The 19,742-nt window shown below is 42.3% G+C and overlaps 1 protein-coding gene across 2 annotated transcripts; it reads left to right on the forward strand.

Annotated features, from left to right (window-relative positions):
- The first annotated feature begins 332 nt into the window (after positions 1-332).
- On the forward strand, positions 333-13,206 carry ENC1 (ectodermal-neural cortex 1). 2 transcript variants are annotated; one of them, XM_064403573.1, is made up of 3 exons: positions 333-573; positions 5,165-6,978; positions 10,110-13,206. In XM_064403573.1, the coding sequence occupies exon 2, from the start codon at positions 5,177-5,179 to the stop codon at positions 6,944-6,946; it is 1,770 nt and encodes a 589-aa protein (XP_064259643.1). In that variant the 5' UTR covers positions 333-573; positions 5,165-5,176; the 3' UTR covers positions 6,947-6,978; positions 10,110-13,206. The 2 variants fall into 2 exon arrangements, with proteins under 2 accessions (XP_064259643.1, XP_064259644.1); XM_064403574.1 differs by lacking the exon at positions 333-573 and adding an exon at positions 683-794.
- The last annotated feature ends 6,536 nt before the right edge of the window (positions 13,207-19,742 follow it).

The raw sequence follows: 19,742 nt of genomic DNA on the forward strand, positions 1-19,742 counted from the left end.
CGTGCGCACGGCTCTCCCCACGCCGGCAGCAGTCTCGCACCCCCTGCTCCCCCGGAGCGCGGTGCAGGAGCTCGTACTGCTCCGCCGCTCCGCGCGGCCCCCACGCCGCCCCGGTCGGGTGCGAGGCAGGGGAGGCAGGGCAGGAAGCAGAGGCCGTCCGGGGCGACACCACACACCCAGAACAGCCTCCCCGCCGCTGGCCGGGACCGCAACTGCGAGCGCGCTGCCCTCGTCCTGCCGCCCCTCCCCTGCCTGTCACTCACAGGCTTTGCATAAAGCCTCCCCCCGCCCCCCCCCCCAGCCCATATACTCCTTCTCCGCTCCGCCGCGGGGGCAGAGCTGCGGCCGCCGTGCCAGCAGCAGCAGCCGCTCTTTCCCTTTCTTCCGTCCCTCTTCCCTACCTCCCGCCCTCCTTCCGCGACCCGCCTCCCGCCAGCGGCACCGGCTCCGCCCGGCGCTGCTGCTCGCCCTCCGCGTCTCCGCGGCACCGCCGAGCCGGCACAGCCCAGCTCCTCTCCCATGCGCGGCGCTGCGTCGCCCAGGGACCTCCGCGCTCGCCCCGGAGCCGCTGCTGTAAGTTGGTGCTGCCCGCCCGGCACGGAGGGGACAGAGCTGGAGGGGACAGAGCTGGAGGGGACAGAGCTGGAGGGGACAGAGCTGGGGTGGCAGAGCTGCCGCCGCGCTGCCGGCTGTGCTGCTCCGGCTGGAGCTGGGCTGCCTTGTTCGTCCCCGGCACAGACGGAGGCCGGTCCCCCTCCGCCCTGTCCGGAACGCCGGGTACCAGCGGGGCACTGGTGGGTAGGCGTTCGCGGTGGTTTGCTGTCTCCTGTACTCGGCTGCCCTTGGAAAGCGTGGGCTCCTGTTACGGAGGCTGCTAGCCTCCCCGCTGGGCTTCAGCTTCCCGCTTGGGGCCCCGGAGCATCCCTCAGCAGGGCAGGGAATGAGCGAGCGCCTCGCCGCTCCTTGAGCTGGCTGCGGCGCTGCTCTCCCTGCGCCGGTACAGAAACTTTTGCACGTGGTTTTTGATCTATAAAGCAAACGAAATGCATTTTAGCTTCTCGCACTGGTTTTTATATCAGTCTGGGAAGAAGCTCATTAAGTTTCTTCTCAGACATGGAGTTATTTAGGCGTTTTGATGGGGCGAACTGAAGGGAATTTAGAGTTGCGTTTCTTTGTTTGCATGTGGTGAGCTGTAGTGCATTCCTAGCAGGAGCAGCGTGTTCTGCTTTCTGTCTCGCTGAAGGTCCTAGGCAGCCACTGAGTTTGAAGACTTTAGGCAGTGTCAGGGTTTGCCTCTGTCACACTGATAGCATCGGTGCAGATTTAGCAATTGAAAGCGGTGTTAGTTACGTCGGTGGGATGATTAGTAGATTTCCTCTCTTTCAGCTGTTTCACTGATCCTAAAGAAAAACGCAGTCATCACTGGGTAATTACACAGTCATATTAAAATGAGCGTGCATCAGGGATGTATCAATAATTTGAAAATACTTAATTTTTCATTTGATTTACGGTGAGACCTGCATACTGTAGAACTGTTAAGGGGAAGGAGCCTGTTGTTTAAAGTAGTGTTTACTACTGGGCTGCTGTGACAAGTAGCCTGTTGAAGTATAATTATAACTCAAAGTCTTGGTTCAACCTCTGTTCCTAGATAAAATCTATATCTGTAATTTACTGACCGCTTCTTGTCCTTTACATACAAATACTATTTCTAAGGAAAGAAATGCCTGAAGGGAATTGGCTAATATTATTCAAGATGAACACTTGATCACTGACAGTAAATTACCTCTGCTGAAGTATTTGAGGTTTGCATGATTTCCAACACCAAGCAGAGAAATTGGAGATGCCATTTTTGCATTTTAGTATTCTTCCAAGATTCTGGATTGACCTAATTTACTGAGACTCAGGCAATTTAGAGAAGCACTGCCTGTTAGTGAATGATGATACTTGCTTCTAAGGATATTTGTTCAGCTAGTCCACGTGCAAACTCATCTCAGCACCACACTGGAGGAAAAAGATGCGTATAGATATATATCTTTGTTCTGTTTGGGGAAATACGTTAGCTTATCTTAAATGTGAATTGGCATATTTTGAATTCCTCTCAACAGATGACATTGTGATAATACAGGCAATCTTACAGGAACAGTTCAAGACCAGCATATGTGAAATCTACTTCACACCAAGAGACTAAGTCTTCTGTTATAGTAGGGTGAAATACTGAGTGCTGTATTCAGTAGCTGTTTGGGAGGGGTTTTTATACAAATTTTTGATTTTTTTTTTTTACAGTGGTATTTGTTACCATGGCTGTGGGTGGGCTTTGGGTAACAGACAGTGATCTGTTCCTCCCCTCTGCATGTGGTCTGTAGTTCACTAGCCTCCACTGTATATATAACTGCAGGGTGGTTTTCTTACGTTTGCCTCTGTTTTGTTGTGGTTATGGGCTCGTTCTGAATGGTGCTGAACAAGCGTTGCTCATGGGAGTGCAGAGCCTGGTGAAAGATCTAAATCCCTGCATCGGCAGCCTCTGATACGAACTTTACCTGCCTTATTCCTGAACCCTGTGTGTGTGATGAAAGAAAGTTTTCAGTAAACTCTGAATTCCCCCAATATGCGGGGGCAAAGAACAGAACCTGTGTTTTCATAGAGATCCTGACATGCCAAGACTGTGATGTCTACACTCACATTCAGTTAACTGGAATGGAGTGTGGGGAGCAGTGAGCATATTCAGATACTGTTATTCTGTTGTCTCTGATCACTGGCGTGTTGAGCTCCCATCCTGCTCCCTGGTGAGGAACCTTGAAAGAGTAAGTCCTCAGTATGAGGAAAACCTATCTGTAGAGATCCATTGAATACTGTGCCTTCCATCATAACAGCATTTAAGGCAGTAAAGAGGCTGGAAAAATTTGAAAAATTTGACAGTAAAGTGTTCAGCTTCTTATTGTGTCATCAATCTGCTTGTATACTAGTATTTCAGGCCATGACGTTTCTGTAATCCTTCAGTTCCAGGAGATTTCAATCTGTAAATGGTCAGTATCTTATTTTTGGCTATAGGTTAAGTGGGTTATTTTAGTCTGAGATTAGTGCTCAAGACTCAAATGCCATCTGGGTAGTTTTTTTGCCAGGCGATACAACTTCATTAAAGGTCATTTAATTTTCATGGTAAAAGAGTTTGTGTTTTGAAGACATACCAGCTGACTTAAGTTGTTCTATGCTTAGCACAGCTAATAGGTTGGCCTGCGGAGCACTGGTATGATCCCTTTCTAAGTTTTTGCTTAGAAAATGGTAGAGTGAGACAGATACTCTGCTTTGTAGCTCTGATGCGCAGGACTGCTCTCTGTTTTGGAGGACTTTGGATAGTGCACTGTATATTGGGCAGTGTTGCTTGCTGTTTTCAATCCCAGTTAAGTTTCATATGACAAATTGTGTTTCATATTAAAGGAAGTGGGCTATGGTAGTCTTACAGTAAGGTGTTTCTCTATTCTTTAAGTTGGGTTTAAGGGCTTTTTTTGCTGTAACTGAAGGGAAAGGTGAAACATAGACTTGCTGTTGTTCAATATGGTGAATCAATTATATTAGCCCAGAGAGTGTAGAGGATGGTACTGGCTGTGCTGCAGTTAGACTGCAGGTGTTGCACGTTCCATATACAGAGATTGAGTAAATCAAAACCACATGTTTAATGGAGCAGACTCCATTTCTGAACAAGAAATGTTCCTGGTCATATGAATCTAGAAAAATACATATATTAAAAATGCTGATTTTGAGGCTTGTAAAGCTCTTGTATTATCTTGAAGCTTGCAGTGTGGAAATGAAATTCTACAATTCACAATTGCTTAAAGATGCTTAAGTATACAGAAATGTCTGTGTGAGAGCAAAGTAAATCCACATTAAAAACCTTCACAAGTGGCCCCAGGTGCTCTGACTTAGGACATTGCATGCTTTCCAGATAGAGCTTTTGGCCAGTGCAGCAAAAGGTACTCTGGACATGCAAATAGCATCGTAATTAGTCAAGTTTGGTTCTCGGCTTTCACTGTTTTCTCTGTGAAGAGAAAAGAGGTTGAAGAGAGAGAAGTGAGATTATTTCAGTACCAGTCACAGCCATAGCTTGCACTGAGTTCTTTGTGTTTCATCTCCTACTGTTTGCACTGTGGCTTTTTGGCCATTAGCTTTATATCACTGCCAATATTCCTCCCTTACCCTATACTCCATACTATTCTGACTTGACTCTTTGTATAATTAGAGCAGGTTTCCAGATTTAACTTAGACCTGCATATTATGGCAGGTAACAGTAATGTTCACCTCTAAACAAGATCTGAGTAGGGTTTTGTTTGTTAGGAGTAGGGCAGGATAGGATAGGATCGTTTTATGCCTCTTCAAAAGTTCAGAACGAACAATGGCTTAAGCCCTGAGAACTTCACTGTCCAGGTGGCTTCAGAGGCAGTGTCTCAGTGATTTCAGCTGGTGGTCAAAACATGTTTTTCTGCTGACCTTGCCCAGGTATATGTTATATATATAACAAGCAGACACTGAATTCTGTGGAATAAGGGTGGAATCTGTAGAATTTACTAATCATATTTTTTTTACAGTTATACAAGTCTAAATGTATGATACCAGAATTTTATTTTAAAGTTTGGGGTTGGCTTTTTTTTTTTTTCATTTTGTGTTGTTGCATATGGAATCACTATACCAAAGGGAAGCTTCCTAATGGGATTAGTAGGCTTTTGTTCTCTATGCAGATTTTGACATTCCTTAGGTATTCTGTCTGGTAGCTCTTCCTGCTATGATTCAGTTCAGGAGAATGTTTCAAGCATGTGCATGTGTATGTATGTAATGAATCAGCTGGTCTAGGTTGGGGAAGGGTGAGAAAATCAGTCCAGGTTCATTTTCTTTCTCCAACTTACTTGCTTACTGTATTGCTATGAAAGTTGGAGATCAGGTTTCCCAAGACAAACCTGCTCTTGGGCAACAAATTTAGACTATGTCATTTATGAATCTCAGCTTACAAAAAAATAAATGCATGCCAAAGGGAGATGTAATTCTCTGTCCACTCAGCTGCAAATTAAGGTTTTTTCTCCCCCATCCTGTAGTGAATAATATACACACTTTTTGATATGTAAAACTAATAATGATCTTGACTTTTATTTATTTTAAATTTTTTCTTTGCTTATAGGTGTGAAAGAAAATGTCAGTCAGCATGCATGAAAATCGCAAGTCCAGGGCCAGTACTGGCTCAATAAACATATACTTGTTCCACAAGTCATCCTATGCTGATAGTGTCCTTACTCACCTAAACCTCCTGCGTCAGCAGCGTCTCTTTACAGATGTACTTCTCCATGCTGGAAACAGGTCTTTCCCCTGCCACAGAGCAGTTCTAGCTGCTTGTAGCCGCTATTTTGAAGCAATGTTCAGCGGAGGACTGAAAGAGAGCCAGGACAGTGAAGTCAACTTTCACAATTCTATTCACCCAGAAGTCCTGGAGCTTCTTCTGGACTATGCATATTCCTCCAGAGTTATCATCAATGAGGAAAATGCAGAGTCACTGCTGGAGGCTGGTGACATGCTGGAGTTCCAGGACATTCGGGATGCTTGTGCAGAGTTTCTGGAGAAAAACCTTCATCCCACCAACTGTCTTGGTATGCTGCTGCTGTCAGATGCTCATCAGTGTACCAAGCTGTATGAGCTCTCTTGGAGGATGTGCCTTAGCAACTTCCAGAGTATCAGTAAAAGCGAAGACTTCCTGCAGCTGCCAAAAGACATGGTAGTGCAGCTCCTTTCCAGTGAAGAATTAGAAACTGAAGATGAAAGGCTGGTATATGAATCCGCTATCAGCTGGGTCAGCTATGACCTGAGTAAGCGTCACTGTTACCTGCCAGAGCTACTGCAGACAGTGAGACTGGCCCTCCTGCCAGCCATATACCTTATGGAGAATGTGGCCATGGAAGAACTTATCACCAAGCAAAGGAAAAGCAAGGAGATTGTAGAAGAGTCAATAAGATGCAAGTTGAAGATCTTACAGAATGATGGAGTGGTCACCAGCTTGTGTGCCAGACCCCGAAAAACTGGCCATTCACTATTTCTTTTGGGTGGCCAGACCTTTATGTGTGACAAGCTGTATTTGGTGGATCAAAAGGCAAAGGAGATCATTCCAAAGGCTGACATTCCAAGCCCACGGAAAGAGTTCAGTGCTTGTGCCATAGGCTGCAAAGTGTATATCACTGGGGGACGAGGATCAGAAAATGGAGTCTCCAAAGATGTTTGGGTGTATGACACCCTTCATGAGGAGTGGTCGAAGGCCGCTCCTATGCTGGTAGCTAGGTTTGGCCATGGCTCTGCCGAACTTAAGCACTGTCTGTATGTAGTAGGAGGGCACACTGCAGCAACTGGTTGCCTTCCAGCTTCCCCTTCAGTATCACTAAAGCAAGTAGAACAGTATGACCCCGTGACCAACAAATGGACCATGGTTGCCCCACTGCGAGAGGGAGTAAGCAATGCAGCTGTAGTCAGTGCGAAGCTGAAGCTGTTTGCTTTTGGTGGTACCAGTGTTAGCCATGACAAGCTGCCCAAAGTCCAGTGCTATGATCAGTGTGAAAACAGATGGACTGTACCAGCCACCTGCCCCCAGCCCTGGCGCTACACGGCTGCAGCTGTTCTGGGAAACCAGATTTTCATTATGGGTGGAGATACTGAATTCTCTGCATGCTCTGCTTATAAATTCAACAGTGAGGCATACCAGTGGACTAAGGTGGGAGATGTGACAGCGAAGCGAATGAGCTGCCATGCAGTGGCATCTGGAAACAAATTGTATGTGGTTGGAGGCTACTTTGGCATTCAGAGGTGCAAGACATTGGACTGCTATGATCCCACGTTAGATGTGTGGAACAGCATAACAACTGTGCCCTATTCATTAATTCCCACAGCATTTGTCAGCACATGGAAGCACCTCCCCTCCTAATTGTGTATATGTTGGCAATTACAAGTTATCAGGTAAGAAATAACACCTTTGAATTTCACTGTAGTAATGCTTTTCAAAAAACTTACCAGCAGCAGCTCTGAGGAGGGGTGAGGATGTCGGATGCAATTTTAGATCTGGACCACATGAGACACATGTTCACAGGCTCTTGTAAGCCAGGCACTGCGTCTGTGACAACAGCAGATCCTGGAAGTAGTTCGCTATGTAGCATGCACCCGCCTTTACAAGCCTTTTCCTGTGTGATTTAGATGTAAGGGACTGAGCAAAAATAACATTTTCAACTTATGTGGAAATGCAGATAATATTTTGAAAATTGACTCTGGCTCTTAAGTACTAAATACATGCTAAACAAAGGTTCCCCTGCCATTTGTCTGATGACTGAGAATAGGTCACTCTGTGACCTAGTAGTAGCAGTACCCAAAAAAGATACATTACATTTTGTATCTGAAGCCTGATAGTGAAATCACTTGAATTTTCATGCAGACAGCCTTTAGAGAAAGCTGCTGTTATGATAGGTATTTTACAGGGAGTTCAGGTTTAGTTTTCAATCTCTACTAGACAGTGTGGTTGCGTCTTCTCCATTGTAACACTTTAGAATACAGACTTTTCAAAATACTTATGCTTATATATGTTGAACTAGGTGTAGTGTCAGGAAGATATGTAATTAATATTGCAGCCTGAAATAATTACTAGTCTATTGCACACACTGTTCCAAAACAATTTAATTATACATAATCAGCCAGGTTCTTACCAGATGCAACTTCAACATTGTATCTTCTCACAAGCAAGTCTGAATTTGGTCTTGCTTGGTGGGTTGTTGTCCATTTCTTATTTTTGGGAGGAGGGGGGAGGATTTTTGCTATTCATCTGTGTATTTTGCAACAAACGTGGTAGATTCCCATTTGTGTCGTGTTGCTTTTATTCCCCATTTCCTCCTTGTGCCTTTAGTACAAAATCAGTTACTGCCATTAATTGTAACTGTTAAATATAGTGATGTCCTTGATCCTAAAATAGGATATCAGTGTAGATAGGGCAGACAGTTACTCCTGTAGTTGTCTTTCAGTTGACTGGGAGTATTGATTGAGTAAAGAATACAAGGTTGGGCCCATGCAAAGCAGCAGCTCAGCTTTGAAATCTGCTGTGAAATTGGGCAGTGTTGTGCCATGATGCTCTGCTCTCAGGTGGTTATTTGCCTTGAAAACATTCTGCTCTCTGCCCTCTCCCCACTTTGTTTTTCCAGACTTGTCTTTGAAAAGCAGAGAAAACTCTAGAAACTTACCAGGTCTCGTTTACTGGCTGTAATTGCCCCCCAACAGCAAATGGAAGCCCTCATTTCTGTGTGTCTGCTTCCTCCCTGGCTGGGAACTACATCTCGATATCTTCAGTTAATTTGTATTATTACTGACTTTATGCAGTTCTCAGTGTTATCAGAACAGCAGTATTGAATGCCCGGACTCAGGTCTGTGCCAAGAAAAATATTGACTTACTCTTCTGAGTCTCACTTAATTGTTCTGAAGTTTACAGTACATGAGGGAGTGTTTTATTTTGAAAAAGTGTTCTCTGAATATAACGGTGCAAAAAGCTTTGCTTTACTCTGCAGTATCTTGTTAAAAGCCATTATTTTATCTTCACTAACACACAAGATATCTGGATTAACTAGCACACAAGATAACTGAATGTAGCTGTAGTCTGAAATCTCTCCAGTGCTGTGTGCTCATCCAGTAAGTAGGTTGTTTTTTTTCCCTACTGACTCCTGCTGCTTTGTCAGTGGGTGGGAGGGCCAAAAAGGAAATTACTTGTGATTACACTGTTTTCATGGTGCTGTGTGGCCCCAATCTGACAGTTTTTAGGAAGACTTCAGTCTGCTTTGTCTTGTTCCTCAAACTTGGGAGTTTTGGGTTGGGTTTTTTCCCTGTTTTGGAATTATTTATAGCTTTTTTTAAAGTTCATCCCATGACAAGAAACACTGTTTTGACTTCAGTGTTCCTAGTCTGTTTTGATGGGAAGAGTGTCATGCTATACTGAGGAATGCCTAGAAAAGACTAATCAACACTGAGTGGACCCGTTTTTTTAGACATTAAAAAAAATAGCCCACACTTGCAAAAACACTGTGGACTGTTATGTAGGCTGGGTTGTTTCCTGTGAATGTTCTCTGTTGTTCTTAGACATCACAGCCTGAGAGAGATGTGGTGTGTTCAAAGGATCTGTGAGTGCACTAGAGCTCATTTGCATTGTAATGAAGTAGGATTTGCCTTCTAAAATTCTAGCAGTGCTGTCAGAAATTATTGTGATGAACTGATGATAGTTTGGGAGCTGGAATTTTGATACAACTTCATAATGAAAAAGCTGCACAATCTCAGCATCCAAAGGCTGAGTCTGTCATTGAATAATTGATTTTATAAAGGACTCTAGGATGGATTTTTTTGGTGGATGGTATATTGCTGTTTAAAAAGAAATTAAACAGAATTCTGCTTAAATGAAGAAGAGATGTATTTTAAGTAAGGGAATTCTATGTCCCTCTCTGTTGTGAGTAAATTCAATTCAGAATTTGTTTAGGTGAACAGAGGTATTTGGATAAGACACCTTGAGCTTCCCTTCTGCTTTGCTCCAACCAGGTTGGTTTTGGCTGAGGTGTAGAAAAAACTCTGCACTGAGTGTTCATGTGGATTTTTGTGAAAGAGAAGTTACAAAAGGTTGTTTGCTTAAAAACAAGTCCACAAACTTTTTAAAGTTTTGGGGAACATAAAAATGTGGAAGTATGCAGGATACAGAGGCTTATCACTTTGAAGTGTATCAGGCCACTTTGATTTAGGTTTCAAGTGACTGAATTTATACCCAAAACATTAGTCAGTCTTTTTGCAGTCAATAGGATGGTTTGCAGAGCAATGTTACTAGAATAATAAAGTCAGAATCTGACCCTAAATAGTTATGTTCTTGACTCATTTATGTATTAGTAGTCTATTGTCTATTGCACAAAAACCTTGAGATTCAGGGTGGGCTGGGAAGCCCATCAACTGGGTTGTATCCTAAGCCTAGCTTTTAGATTTTCTCTGACATCTAAGAAAAATCTTATGGTATATTGTTGCAGCAAAACCTTAAGTAATTTTTCTCTCCTTTCCCTCCACCTCTTCTCCACCTCTTTTAGTTTACTCCTTTATTTGGAGAAGATAATTGGAACCTCAGATCTGGAGAAGTTTTAATGAAGAAAAATCATTCAGCGTTTCTTGCATTTGAAGAAAATCATCGGCACCTTGTAAACTATCCAACCTAGACATGAAGGAATGGGAGAAGAAACCCCTGTCTTCAGTACTTCAACACGTGGTTTAAATATGAATGGACAAACCTCTGATCTCGTCCTTGTGCTAGTAATTGTGGATTAATGCCCATGTTAATCAGCCCTTCAGAGATGAAAAAAAAAAACAGACAGAGCTTCTCTTAGCTGTGCACCACACATCATTTGATTTCCATGGACCCCGCTGTTTTTATGTGAAATTCGAAATGGTTGTCACCTCTCTTTGTGGTGGTTTGAAGTGCCAGTGCCAGCTGCAGGGGCAGCAGGCCAGGTCTGAAACAGCAAGATGCTGCTGTGAATGAAGATACAGTGGCATTGCTGCTGAACTCTGCTGACTGGAGTGTGTTTGCCTGTGGGCAGTGCCTACAGCATCTGTTACACCCTATGTTGCATTGTCCTGTGTGCAGTAAGTGACCTTCTGCTTCATAAGGACCAGACCAGTGGTGAAATGTTTTTGCAACAGTGGGGAACAAACATTACAGCCCCAAAATTCTCATTGTTCCTGTTCTTCCCTGTATTTATAATTCAGTCTGTCCCTTTCCTGTTATGTTACTTGTTGTAGATATAGTTATTTATTGTTCAGTGCTTGCATGCTGAAACAATGCCTGCAATTGTCTTCATGTTGCAAGGGCTTGTGTGAATTGTATGTTTTGCACATATTGTGATTGTTGACTTGCTCTGCTGCACAAAGAAAGAAAACTATTGGGTAACAGTTGGAGGTGGGAGGGAGGAGTGGCTTCCCAGTCGGAAATGGAAGGACTACAAGACAGGATTTTAAATTACACGTGTACTAAAGGAAGAAGCCATGGAGGTCACTTTCTCAGGCCACCAGCTCCCCAGGTTGCATGTGGTGTGTCTTGTAGATGGTGTCCTTGCAACATTTCATTTGTTGGTCATGCCTTTCAATTTCTAACCTGGAAATAGCCAAAGTCTCTTGCAACACTCGCTTTGTGCAGCTTCCCGATTGCAACGCAAATACTGTGGAAGAGCTTCTGGATACCAAGCCCAGATGAAGTCATTGTCCAAACTTATTTATTTATTTATTGGGTTGGAGGAGGGTTACCTACAATCTAGCCACATTGTCCTGAAGGAGTGGAGAATGGTGATTCAAGAATAAAACAAAAAAGAAAACCTCAACTTAGGCTAATGATGAAGTCTTAAAAAAAAAAAAGGAGGAAGAAAGAGCAGCAATTTTGCACTGACTGGATTGCCTCATCCATCTGGATTTCAGATCATCTGAGTGGCCAGATGTCAAAGACCCAAGTGCTCTAGAAAAATTCTTATGGGGATAGAAAGTGAATTTCAAACCTCTTATCTTAAAAAGAAAAAAAAAAAGCCCTCAAACTCTGCTGCTTTTTGTTTTTGTTATCCAGGTGTGTCTTTAATCACTTGGTTGCTCAGAAGCCTCAGATAATCCTGAGAAACCAAACTTTTATTTTTAAATAAAATTGTTTCTTATTATTCTGGTCTTTGGACAGAGATGAAGCTACTCTTTTTCTTAGGAATTTCAGAAGCTTGTGTTTCACAGGTACTTTCTTTGCCAGATTCCCTAATGAAGCTTGTATTGTATTGTGTTTTTTCTTAAATGTTTCTGGAGCCCACTTAAACTGGCACGTTCAGTAACATGGTTGGTGTGTGCTGTGGTATAAGTAAACAGCTGCATGTGTGCATGCAAAACAAAAATAGTCACATTTGTGATGCTTGCCTTTCTCTGTGTGAAAGTGATGTAGCTGTATTTGTGAAAGTTTTGTCATCTGAAAGTGTTTACATTGGTCACTGGAAGTTTCTCTGCGCTGCCTTACATTTGATTTGCTGTTTGGAGTAGACTCTTTACATTTCAGAAATAAAGTATTTGGAGTTCTGTGAATACTGAGAGAAGATTGATTAATAAGCAGTCATTTGCAGTTTTTGAAAGGGTGAATTCCAGGTAAATGTGATAAAATTGTAGTTCCACTGATGAAACTGATTCCTTGAAGTGATAGATTAAAATGTATTTAAACCCACTGCCTCTCTGCCCTTGTCCCCCACTTAGACGACCTTTAGCAATAGGAAAAGATATTAGGATAGGTCTCCTTTCTATATCCCTGTACCTGCACAGGTTCCCATGTTGAAGCAAGCAGCCTTGAATTTTTGTTGGCCTTTCATCTTGTGGATCACTCTCAGGAGTGAAGGGAGCCATAAAATCAGACTTCCTGTGTTTTGCATGTCCTTTCCCCAGGCACTAGCAACTACATAAGGTACCAGGGGCCCCTGTGTTTGAATAGGGACATGTAGCTTTGAGATATGTGTTCTCTGTCAAGCTGATCAGAGTCCAGAGGTGAAGCTGCCTTGCATCTGACTATTTAGCTTATGAAATCTGTTATTTGTAGCACCATTCAGCTTCCAAAAGTGGGATGAATTTTCTGCAGCTGTTTCCAAACTTGTGGTCTGCTTTCAAGTCCTCAATTAATTCCTGTGTGTAGGCTGGAGGAAACTGAAGTCAGGGTCGGCCTCTGGCTCTGGAGAGACTACATGAGGCTCTTGCTCTATGAATTGTTGTGGGAATTCTGGCTGACTATTTGACCATTTCAGCCCTGCGAAACACCCCAGACTTAGAAGCAGTTCACAGCAGAGTGCACACAAAAACCCTGGCATAAGATGGGAAGGTTCCACTTATTTTGCAGGCTGGTTACTGTAGAAACATGTAACAAAGGACAGCCTTCCTCTTCTGATGTAATTGTGCAGCCCCTTTTCTATATGTCTGACACCTGTCTGAATAAGAGTGATTAGAAAGGAATAATGTTCCCATTCCTGGCCATTGAATATATGGTTCATGTGCTAAAAAAAACCTTGCAAGTAAAGAAGTAAAATTGTCTATGTTGTTTGCTACTATGTCTTAAGATTTTGTAAAACTCACTTTTTTCACAATGTGAAAATGAAGGTCAATAAATTATTAGATATTTCCTCTCCATGGAATGTTTATTTGAAGTGTTGTCTCTTCCTCCCCTCTTTCCTCACCACTAAATGCTTTGAATCCTTTATAATGCCCTTTTTTATGTCCTCTTAAAAGAAGCACATCAGCAACATGCAATTAAATGCTTTGGTTTAAGCTTCTGCTTCAGCTGCACTTTCCTTCCCTTTGTTCTCTTCTGCTGCTCTTTCTATGATCTCTATCTCAAAGTTCAGCAGTTAAAACTCGGAGAGCCTCAGAACATTTAAGAACAGGAAATGCAAGTTTGTTAGTGCTTGCAGTACAGTTTAGTTAGTGCCTGATACCACTTGGAAGTGCAATTAGGCATCTTGAATCCTTTCTAATTATTCACAAGTCAGAAAATCCTGGGTGAACGTAAAACATTCCAATTGTTCTATATACCTGTATAGTCAAACTCTTTGAACTTTTCATCTTACTTATATTTTTATGTATACATTCTTAGTTTTGGGCAGGTTTTTTGTTTGATTTTTTGTTTAAATACCATTTTAATGCTATTGATTTTCTACATTGGTTTAGCACCTGTCTGGCCTGAAAGTTTTGCTGAACACTGTCCAGATATAAAATAGCAAGTTTTCTGACATCTTCTAAATTACCTCTCTTAAAACTCCTGCAGCTGCCCTGTGAAAACCTGCCACAGGTTTCTCTGTGGTCTTTCTTTGTTCCAAAGAGTTTGGGCCATAGTATATTACATTACTTTCTGGCCTTGGTATGGCTTGGTTAAACTGTGTTTGAGATATTTGCCATCAGTTTTGGCTGGGGGAGTGGGACACTTAGAGACTCTTTAAATATGAGGAATACCAGGAGAAATCAGCCTTTCCACAGAGCAAGGTATGGTTAAATTAGTTTCTGTGCTTATCGCAAGCTCTTTGCTGGACAGTAATCTGGATTGGTTTCCTTTATTTGGGTTTCACCAGGGCATGAAATGCTTACAGCAGCACTGGGCATGAACAAACTGCTGTAGAGTGATTCAGCTAATGTCATTTTAGGGCACTGGGTTACTTATTCTATCTGGTCATGGATTCAAACTCCTTTGCTTGGAAGTTTTCTCATACTGAATGTTATGATACTCTGATAATGGTGAGAGTGTAAAAAAATAATTACATTTATGTTTTAAACAACTGATGGTCTGTACAAGACATCTGCTTTATTCATAGTAAGTGTGGAAACTAAATGCCTTGAATGATTAGAAAAAAATCAGCTCATTAGCATTGACTGCAGCTTCATCAAGCATCCTGGGGTGATCAGCCCTGACCTGTGAAAGTCTCAAAGGCCCTGTTTATGCTAGTAAATTAAATATGCCTGGGGATGGTCTGGCATGGAGGCCAGATGGCAGGAAACAGCCTTGAGCACTCTGAGCAGCCTCTTGTCCTGGCAAGACAGGATGGCTGCATGCAAACTGCTTGCAGTGGCTGCTTGGGTGCTCTGGCTCCTGAACCCTACCCAGGAGCACTCCAGAGGAGTGCAAGTTTGCATGGGCCAAAACCACGTTGGGGCTCTCAAATGACTGAGCAGAACTGACAGTCTGTTCTATGCCTGGGAACATGCCCAAATACAGTTTGGTGTAGTGCCATTGTCCCAGCCAGAGCAATGAGTGACATCACCTTTAGGTCCTTGGTAGCTGGGCAGACTGATAACTGGTTGCATGACCTGGCATCAATGACCTAAATGCTGATGAAAGCGGAGGGAGGAAGGAATGCTCTCTCTGAGTGGCACAGACCTTGGTAAGTGGGAAAGATGGGTCCTGAAGAGGTGGAGTCATGCAGCTTCTTCAGCTGCAACAGCATGAAGCCTTGGAAGTGCAGAAAGAGGATAGGAGTGTCCACACTGTAGGTGAAAAATGTTTGGTGTGCCCAAAGCCTTCCTGGTGACAGTGCCCTGTGGGTTTTGCAGGAGGTGCAGGTATCTCCTGGTCTCCAAAAAACCAAATGGAGCAGAATTCTATCAAAGCCACAACACAAGTGTGCACATAGGAACACATACGTGCACCCATAACCCTGGCTGGCAAACACCAGACAAGTAATTTTTGTTATAAAGGACAATTAGTCCCCAGTTTTACCCAGCATGGCCTCATTTTTGGCCCTTACAAAAATTTACCTCTCTCTACAGTGTGAAAGGCTGTGAAATGGTCTGTCATCTGGGTGTGTGTATGCACGTGAACCCTACAGAAACATAAATACCATAGAAAAGTCATATGTTTATTCAGATTTTTATGTTTGTGTGACATGAAGCCAAATACAAACTTGGTCAGTAGTAACATAGGCATATGCACATACACAATACACAAAAAACATCTGTCTTCTGTGTGTCTTTAATAATGGTCTGAATTTTAAAGTTTCACTATTTTTTTAGAAACTCTACATTTAAATATGATAATTACCCTTAAAACAAAACATGGTACACAAGGCGTGACTCCAAATTAAAATAAGTGGCTAAATAAATCACAGATCTCTTTCATAATTATGTTAGGCAATGCTTCTGGCCTGACAATCCTCTGACACTCTCAGGAAACCAAACTAGACAATGTGTCCTTTTTTTGTGTGTGTGTGTGTGTCTAGTTACCCTAGAAACCATAGTCTGTATCTCTGAAGCAATGGGGAGCTATGAAGGAGGCAAAGCCACAGGAGTTTCTTCCAATACCCCTCCTAATCCTTCTCTTTATGTTATCAGACATTCAGTAAATTACTTAGCTCTTGATAGTAGCTGAAGTTCATTAGATATTTTGTAATCACTCTGGAATTTGTGGGTCATAGTCCATGCTCTGATTCAAAGGTAAACTTTATGGCTGTGTTACTTAATTGTAATTGCATATTTATACGAGCCAAAGCCACAAATACAAACTAAGATTTTGCAAACCTGCTGGTCTTTCTAGGAGCTGTGAAAGCTTGTAATCTCATTCATCTTGTTAATTGGCTGGAGAAGGGTTAAACTATTTACAGAGATATTGTCTCCCAAAATGAACAGAACTAGATCTAAAAGAAATTGGAAGGACTTGCCATCAGATAAACACAAGCAACCTGGCTTTTTACAGAGCAGTGAGGAACAATAATTCTTTCAGGCAGATGGTTACTCTTTACCTAAAGAGCGCTGATAGGAAGCAGACAAGTTTAGGGAACTGATGGTAGCAGAGTATTTACACAAACTTAAAATGTTATCCTGCTCCTTGGCATCCTTCCCAGTATGGAGGGGTACTGAGCGAAAGAAAGATGCAGACTGGACCTTTTATCTTAGAGGCAAGAGGCTTTCTTTTTCATTCCAGGAACAGAAACATCTTGTCTTAAAACACTTGGAAAGAGTGTTTTAAGGCCTTGGGGTCCTATAAAGGGACTCAATCAATGTGGACTTCCTCCAAGGGTGATTGGCTGGCTGGAGTTCCTTGGTTCAAGGTTTGGGAAGCATCTCCAAGAGGGGATTACTGGCTGGTGGAAGTGTCCTTGAGTATACAGGATAATGGTCGAGCTTTCATTTTCATGTGAACATATCCTTTACTTTTTCTCACCCCATCTTTGCTCTTGTCCATACCTGTGCAAATTCCTCATGGAGCTGTTGCCCTAGCCCTTATAGTTAAGACAGAGAGCACTGCATATTGCAAAATTAGGAGGAAGGGTGGTAAAAAACTTCTGAAAGCATTTGCTTACATATTGCCACTGAATATGGTCCAGGAGCTATATACCATGGCCTGATAATCCTGTGGAATATCTGCCTTTGTCCTGCTCTACCTGTATGTCTCAGCCACACAGCTTGTAGCTAATAGCTGTTTGCAGCCCTACGTGGCACAGACCTGTGCTTAGCTGTTTCTGGTTAACTTGTCAAAAACCCTGGAAGTTGTTGTGTCATAAGGTAACACCTGATGTGATGTGTTAGCCAGGGCTTTGTTGGCTATAAAAGGGTTAGTCATCGGTGCTGATGTATGTCCTCTGTATGTCCTCTTCTGGCTGAAGCATGCCTTTCATGTTTGATCCTGCAAATGGGTTTCTGGAACAGCTGGGTGGATGCAGATGCTCTCACAAGGGACTGCTTCACCTTTCTTGTGAATCTCCAAATACTTTCCCTGTTACTGGGGGTGTTTTATGTCTTGATTTATTGGCTACTTTACATTTCAGCAAAACAATTTGAGTTGATACAAGCAATTCCCACTCCCCCACCTCCTACACTGCCGAAAACACCTCCCTTTTGGTTACAGAGCAGTGAATCTTTTTTCATCACCTAGTGGGTTTTTTCAGATTTATTTGTCGATCTTCTTGTGATGGACATTGTTTACTTGATTTTCTATACAAAGGTGGAACTTTTTTGATGTGTGACTTGACAGTGTCTGGGAAACCCACCGTCTATCTCCTCCTGGCCACAGCATTGCAGGGTACTGGGAGATGAAGGGATACCTTGGCTTAAAAGCAGCTTCCTGTGGGAAATGCTTTGGTTCTGGGATGGAGGCGTTGATAATAAAAGTGTTGAGAGTGGCACCTTGAGTAACAAGGAATTTTCTTCCAGTTGGAGCAGACCTAAAAGCCTCCAAGATGCTAGAGGAAGTTTCCTAGGAGCCTAGAAAAGATTTTGTAGGGTTTCTTCAGTGCCCACAGTTCCTGGACTTGGGCAATACTGGATGGGAAATTTTTTTTTCTGTCATGCACTTTTCCTCCATGAATACATGACATTTGTGGTCAAGTAACTCTACTTTGTTAACCTCACATAGTGCATTTGGGTTTCTACTTAAAAGATATTTTATCTGACAAATAAATATCTACAGTAGAATAAATGCATATCTGCAGTAAAATATTAACTTCTTGATCAAAAGCCCATAGAGAGCTATGGTCCATCTTGCTGTCATGAAAGGGTAGAGCACACTCACCTCAAGCTTCATGCAGGGTCATGTTGAGCTGCTGCTTGGTGTTTCTGAGACCACAGGAAGTAAATGAGAAAAATTACCAGAGTTGTTTGCAGCCCTAGAAACTGGGGACATGGACCTGGATTCTGACTCCACACTGAGACTCAACTTCAGATAATTACAGGTGAAGCTGCCAATAAGCTAAGGCACATTTTCTCACTCTTTGCAGCTATTTTGGGCCTTAGAAGTACAAGTAATTTCTTTCTCCTGCTTTAGCTCATTTCAAACTTACAAGCATGAAAATAGTATTTGTGGTAAAAAACCCTCCATGCCATTAAAAAAACTGCGGTATGGTTTTTATAAATTCAGAGACAAACTAGTTGGCTGTTTAGACAATTGTACAATCAAGCTCCCATAATAAGAATATTTAAATAAAAAGACATAACAGTGATTTTAAACTTTGTTTGAAAGGCTAATAATGGATTAATTTTGATCTCTAAAATAGACAAAGCCTTCCCCCCCCCCCCCCCCTTCCAATGTTTGTTAAGTTAATCTGGTTAAAAGCTGGCCTATAAAATGCCTTAGCTTTTCCTCTGTCATCTCAGATACAGTCTTTACCCTGAAAGCATGTCTGTGTGTGATTAACTTCACACAGCCTGAGTATTCCTTTTGAATTCAGTGGATTAATTCAGAGACCACAATGTTAGCATGCATCACTTGCAGGATTGAGGCACATGCTAACAGGAAACAATTTTATGATATAACACTGCAGACTACTAAAATGAAGTGTTGAGAAAGAACCAAACTCAGTAATTTTTTACTGAGGCCATCAAAAAGATTGGCCCATGGACAAACAGATTTTATTTTCACTTAAGCGTTCTTGAACAACACAATATGCAGAAATCAACTACAATAACTTGGAAAATTCTATCTAAACAGCACAATTTTAATACTTTGGAATTGTCACTGTCAGAATTTATCTAGCATTATTTTCTCATTACAGTGTATTAGTTTCTTTAATATGCTTTATTAGTTTCATAAAATTCAGAAACATAAGTGTTCATTGAATATTACTCTGTCTAGACAATGATGTGTGCATTTAAAAAAATTGTGAAATACTTTCCAGCAGTTTGCCAAGAACTGTATTGGAAGAGAGGGAGATGATGTTTCTTTTTTCTTCTCTGAATAAATAGGAAGAGACTAACTACTTGGTGATCTTGACAGCCCAGTCTGAGAATTCACAATATTTGTGGAGAATTAGATACAAAAATCCTAAATTTATTTTCTTCTGTTCTTATGGTGATGAGAACTAGTGATCCACCCATTTTCTGCTGCTGTTGGACCCCAGCAACAACTCTGATGGTGACGTGCTCAGTGAATGTGCTGTTAGCAGTGAGCATATCCTGGAATCAAATGCTTGGACTAGGGCTACAGTCAGGCTGGGGCAGACAGTTGTTACTCTAGCTCAGCATCCTGCATGGATCAATCACCTGATAAAATGCATCAGAGCAGTTGTGAGAAACCCTACAGCAGGAATGTGTGACATAGCTGACCTTCCTGAGAAGTTTCTCTTTGCTTTCCTGGGCATGAGAGACTTTCCTTGAAGTCATTGAGACTGTGTTCTGCCTCTCCCAGAGCACTCTGTAACCACTGTCAGAATTATTATGTCTGCCAGCAGCCATAGCTCAGGGAAATG

The sequence above is a fragment of the Passer domesticus genome, chromosome Z (assembly GCF_036417665.1).
Source record: "Passer domesticus isolate bPasDom1 chromosome Z, bPasDom1.hap1, whole genome shotgun sequence".
In the NCBI taxonomy this organism is placed as follows: Eukaryota; Metazoa; Chordata; class Aves; order Passeriformes; family Passeridae; genus Passer; species Passer domesticus.

Bases quoted from the DNA above. Each gene is read 5' to 3' on its own strand.
- ENC1 (XM_064403573.1), top strand. From the start codon at position 5,177: ATGTCAGTCAGCATGCATGAAAATCGCAAGTCCAGGGCCAGTACTGGC.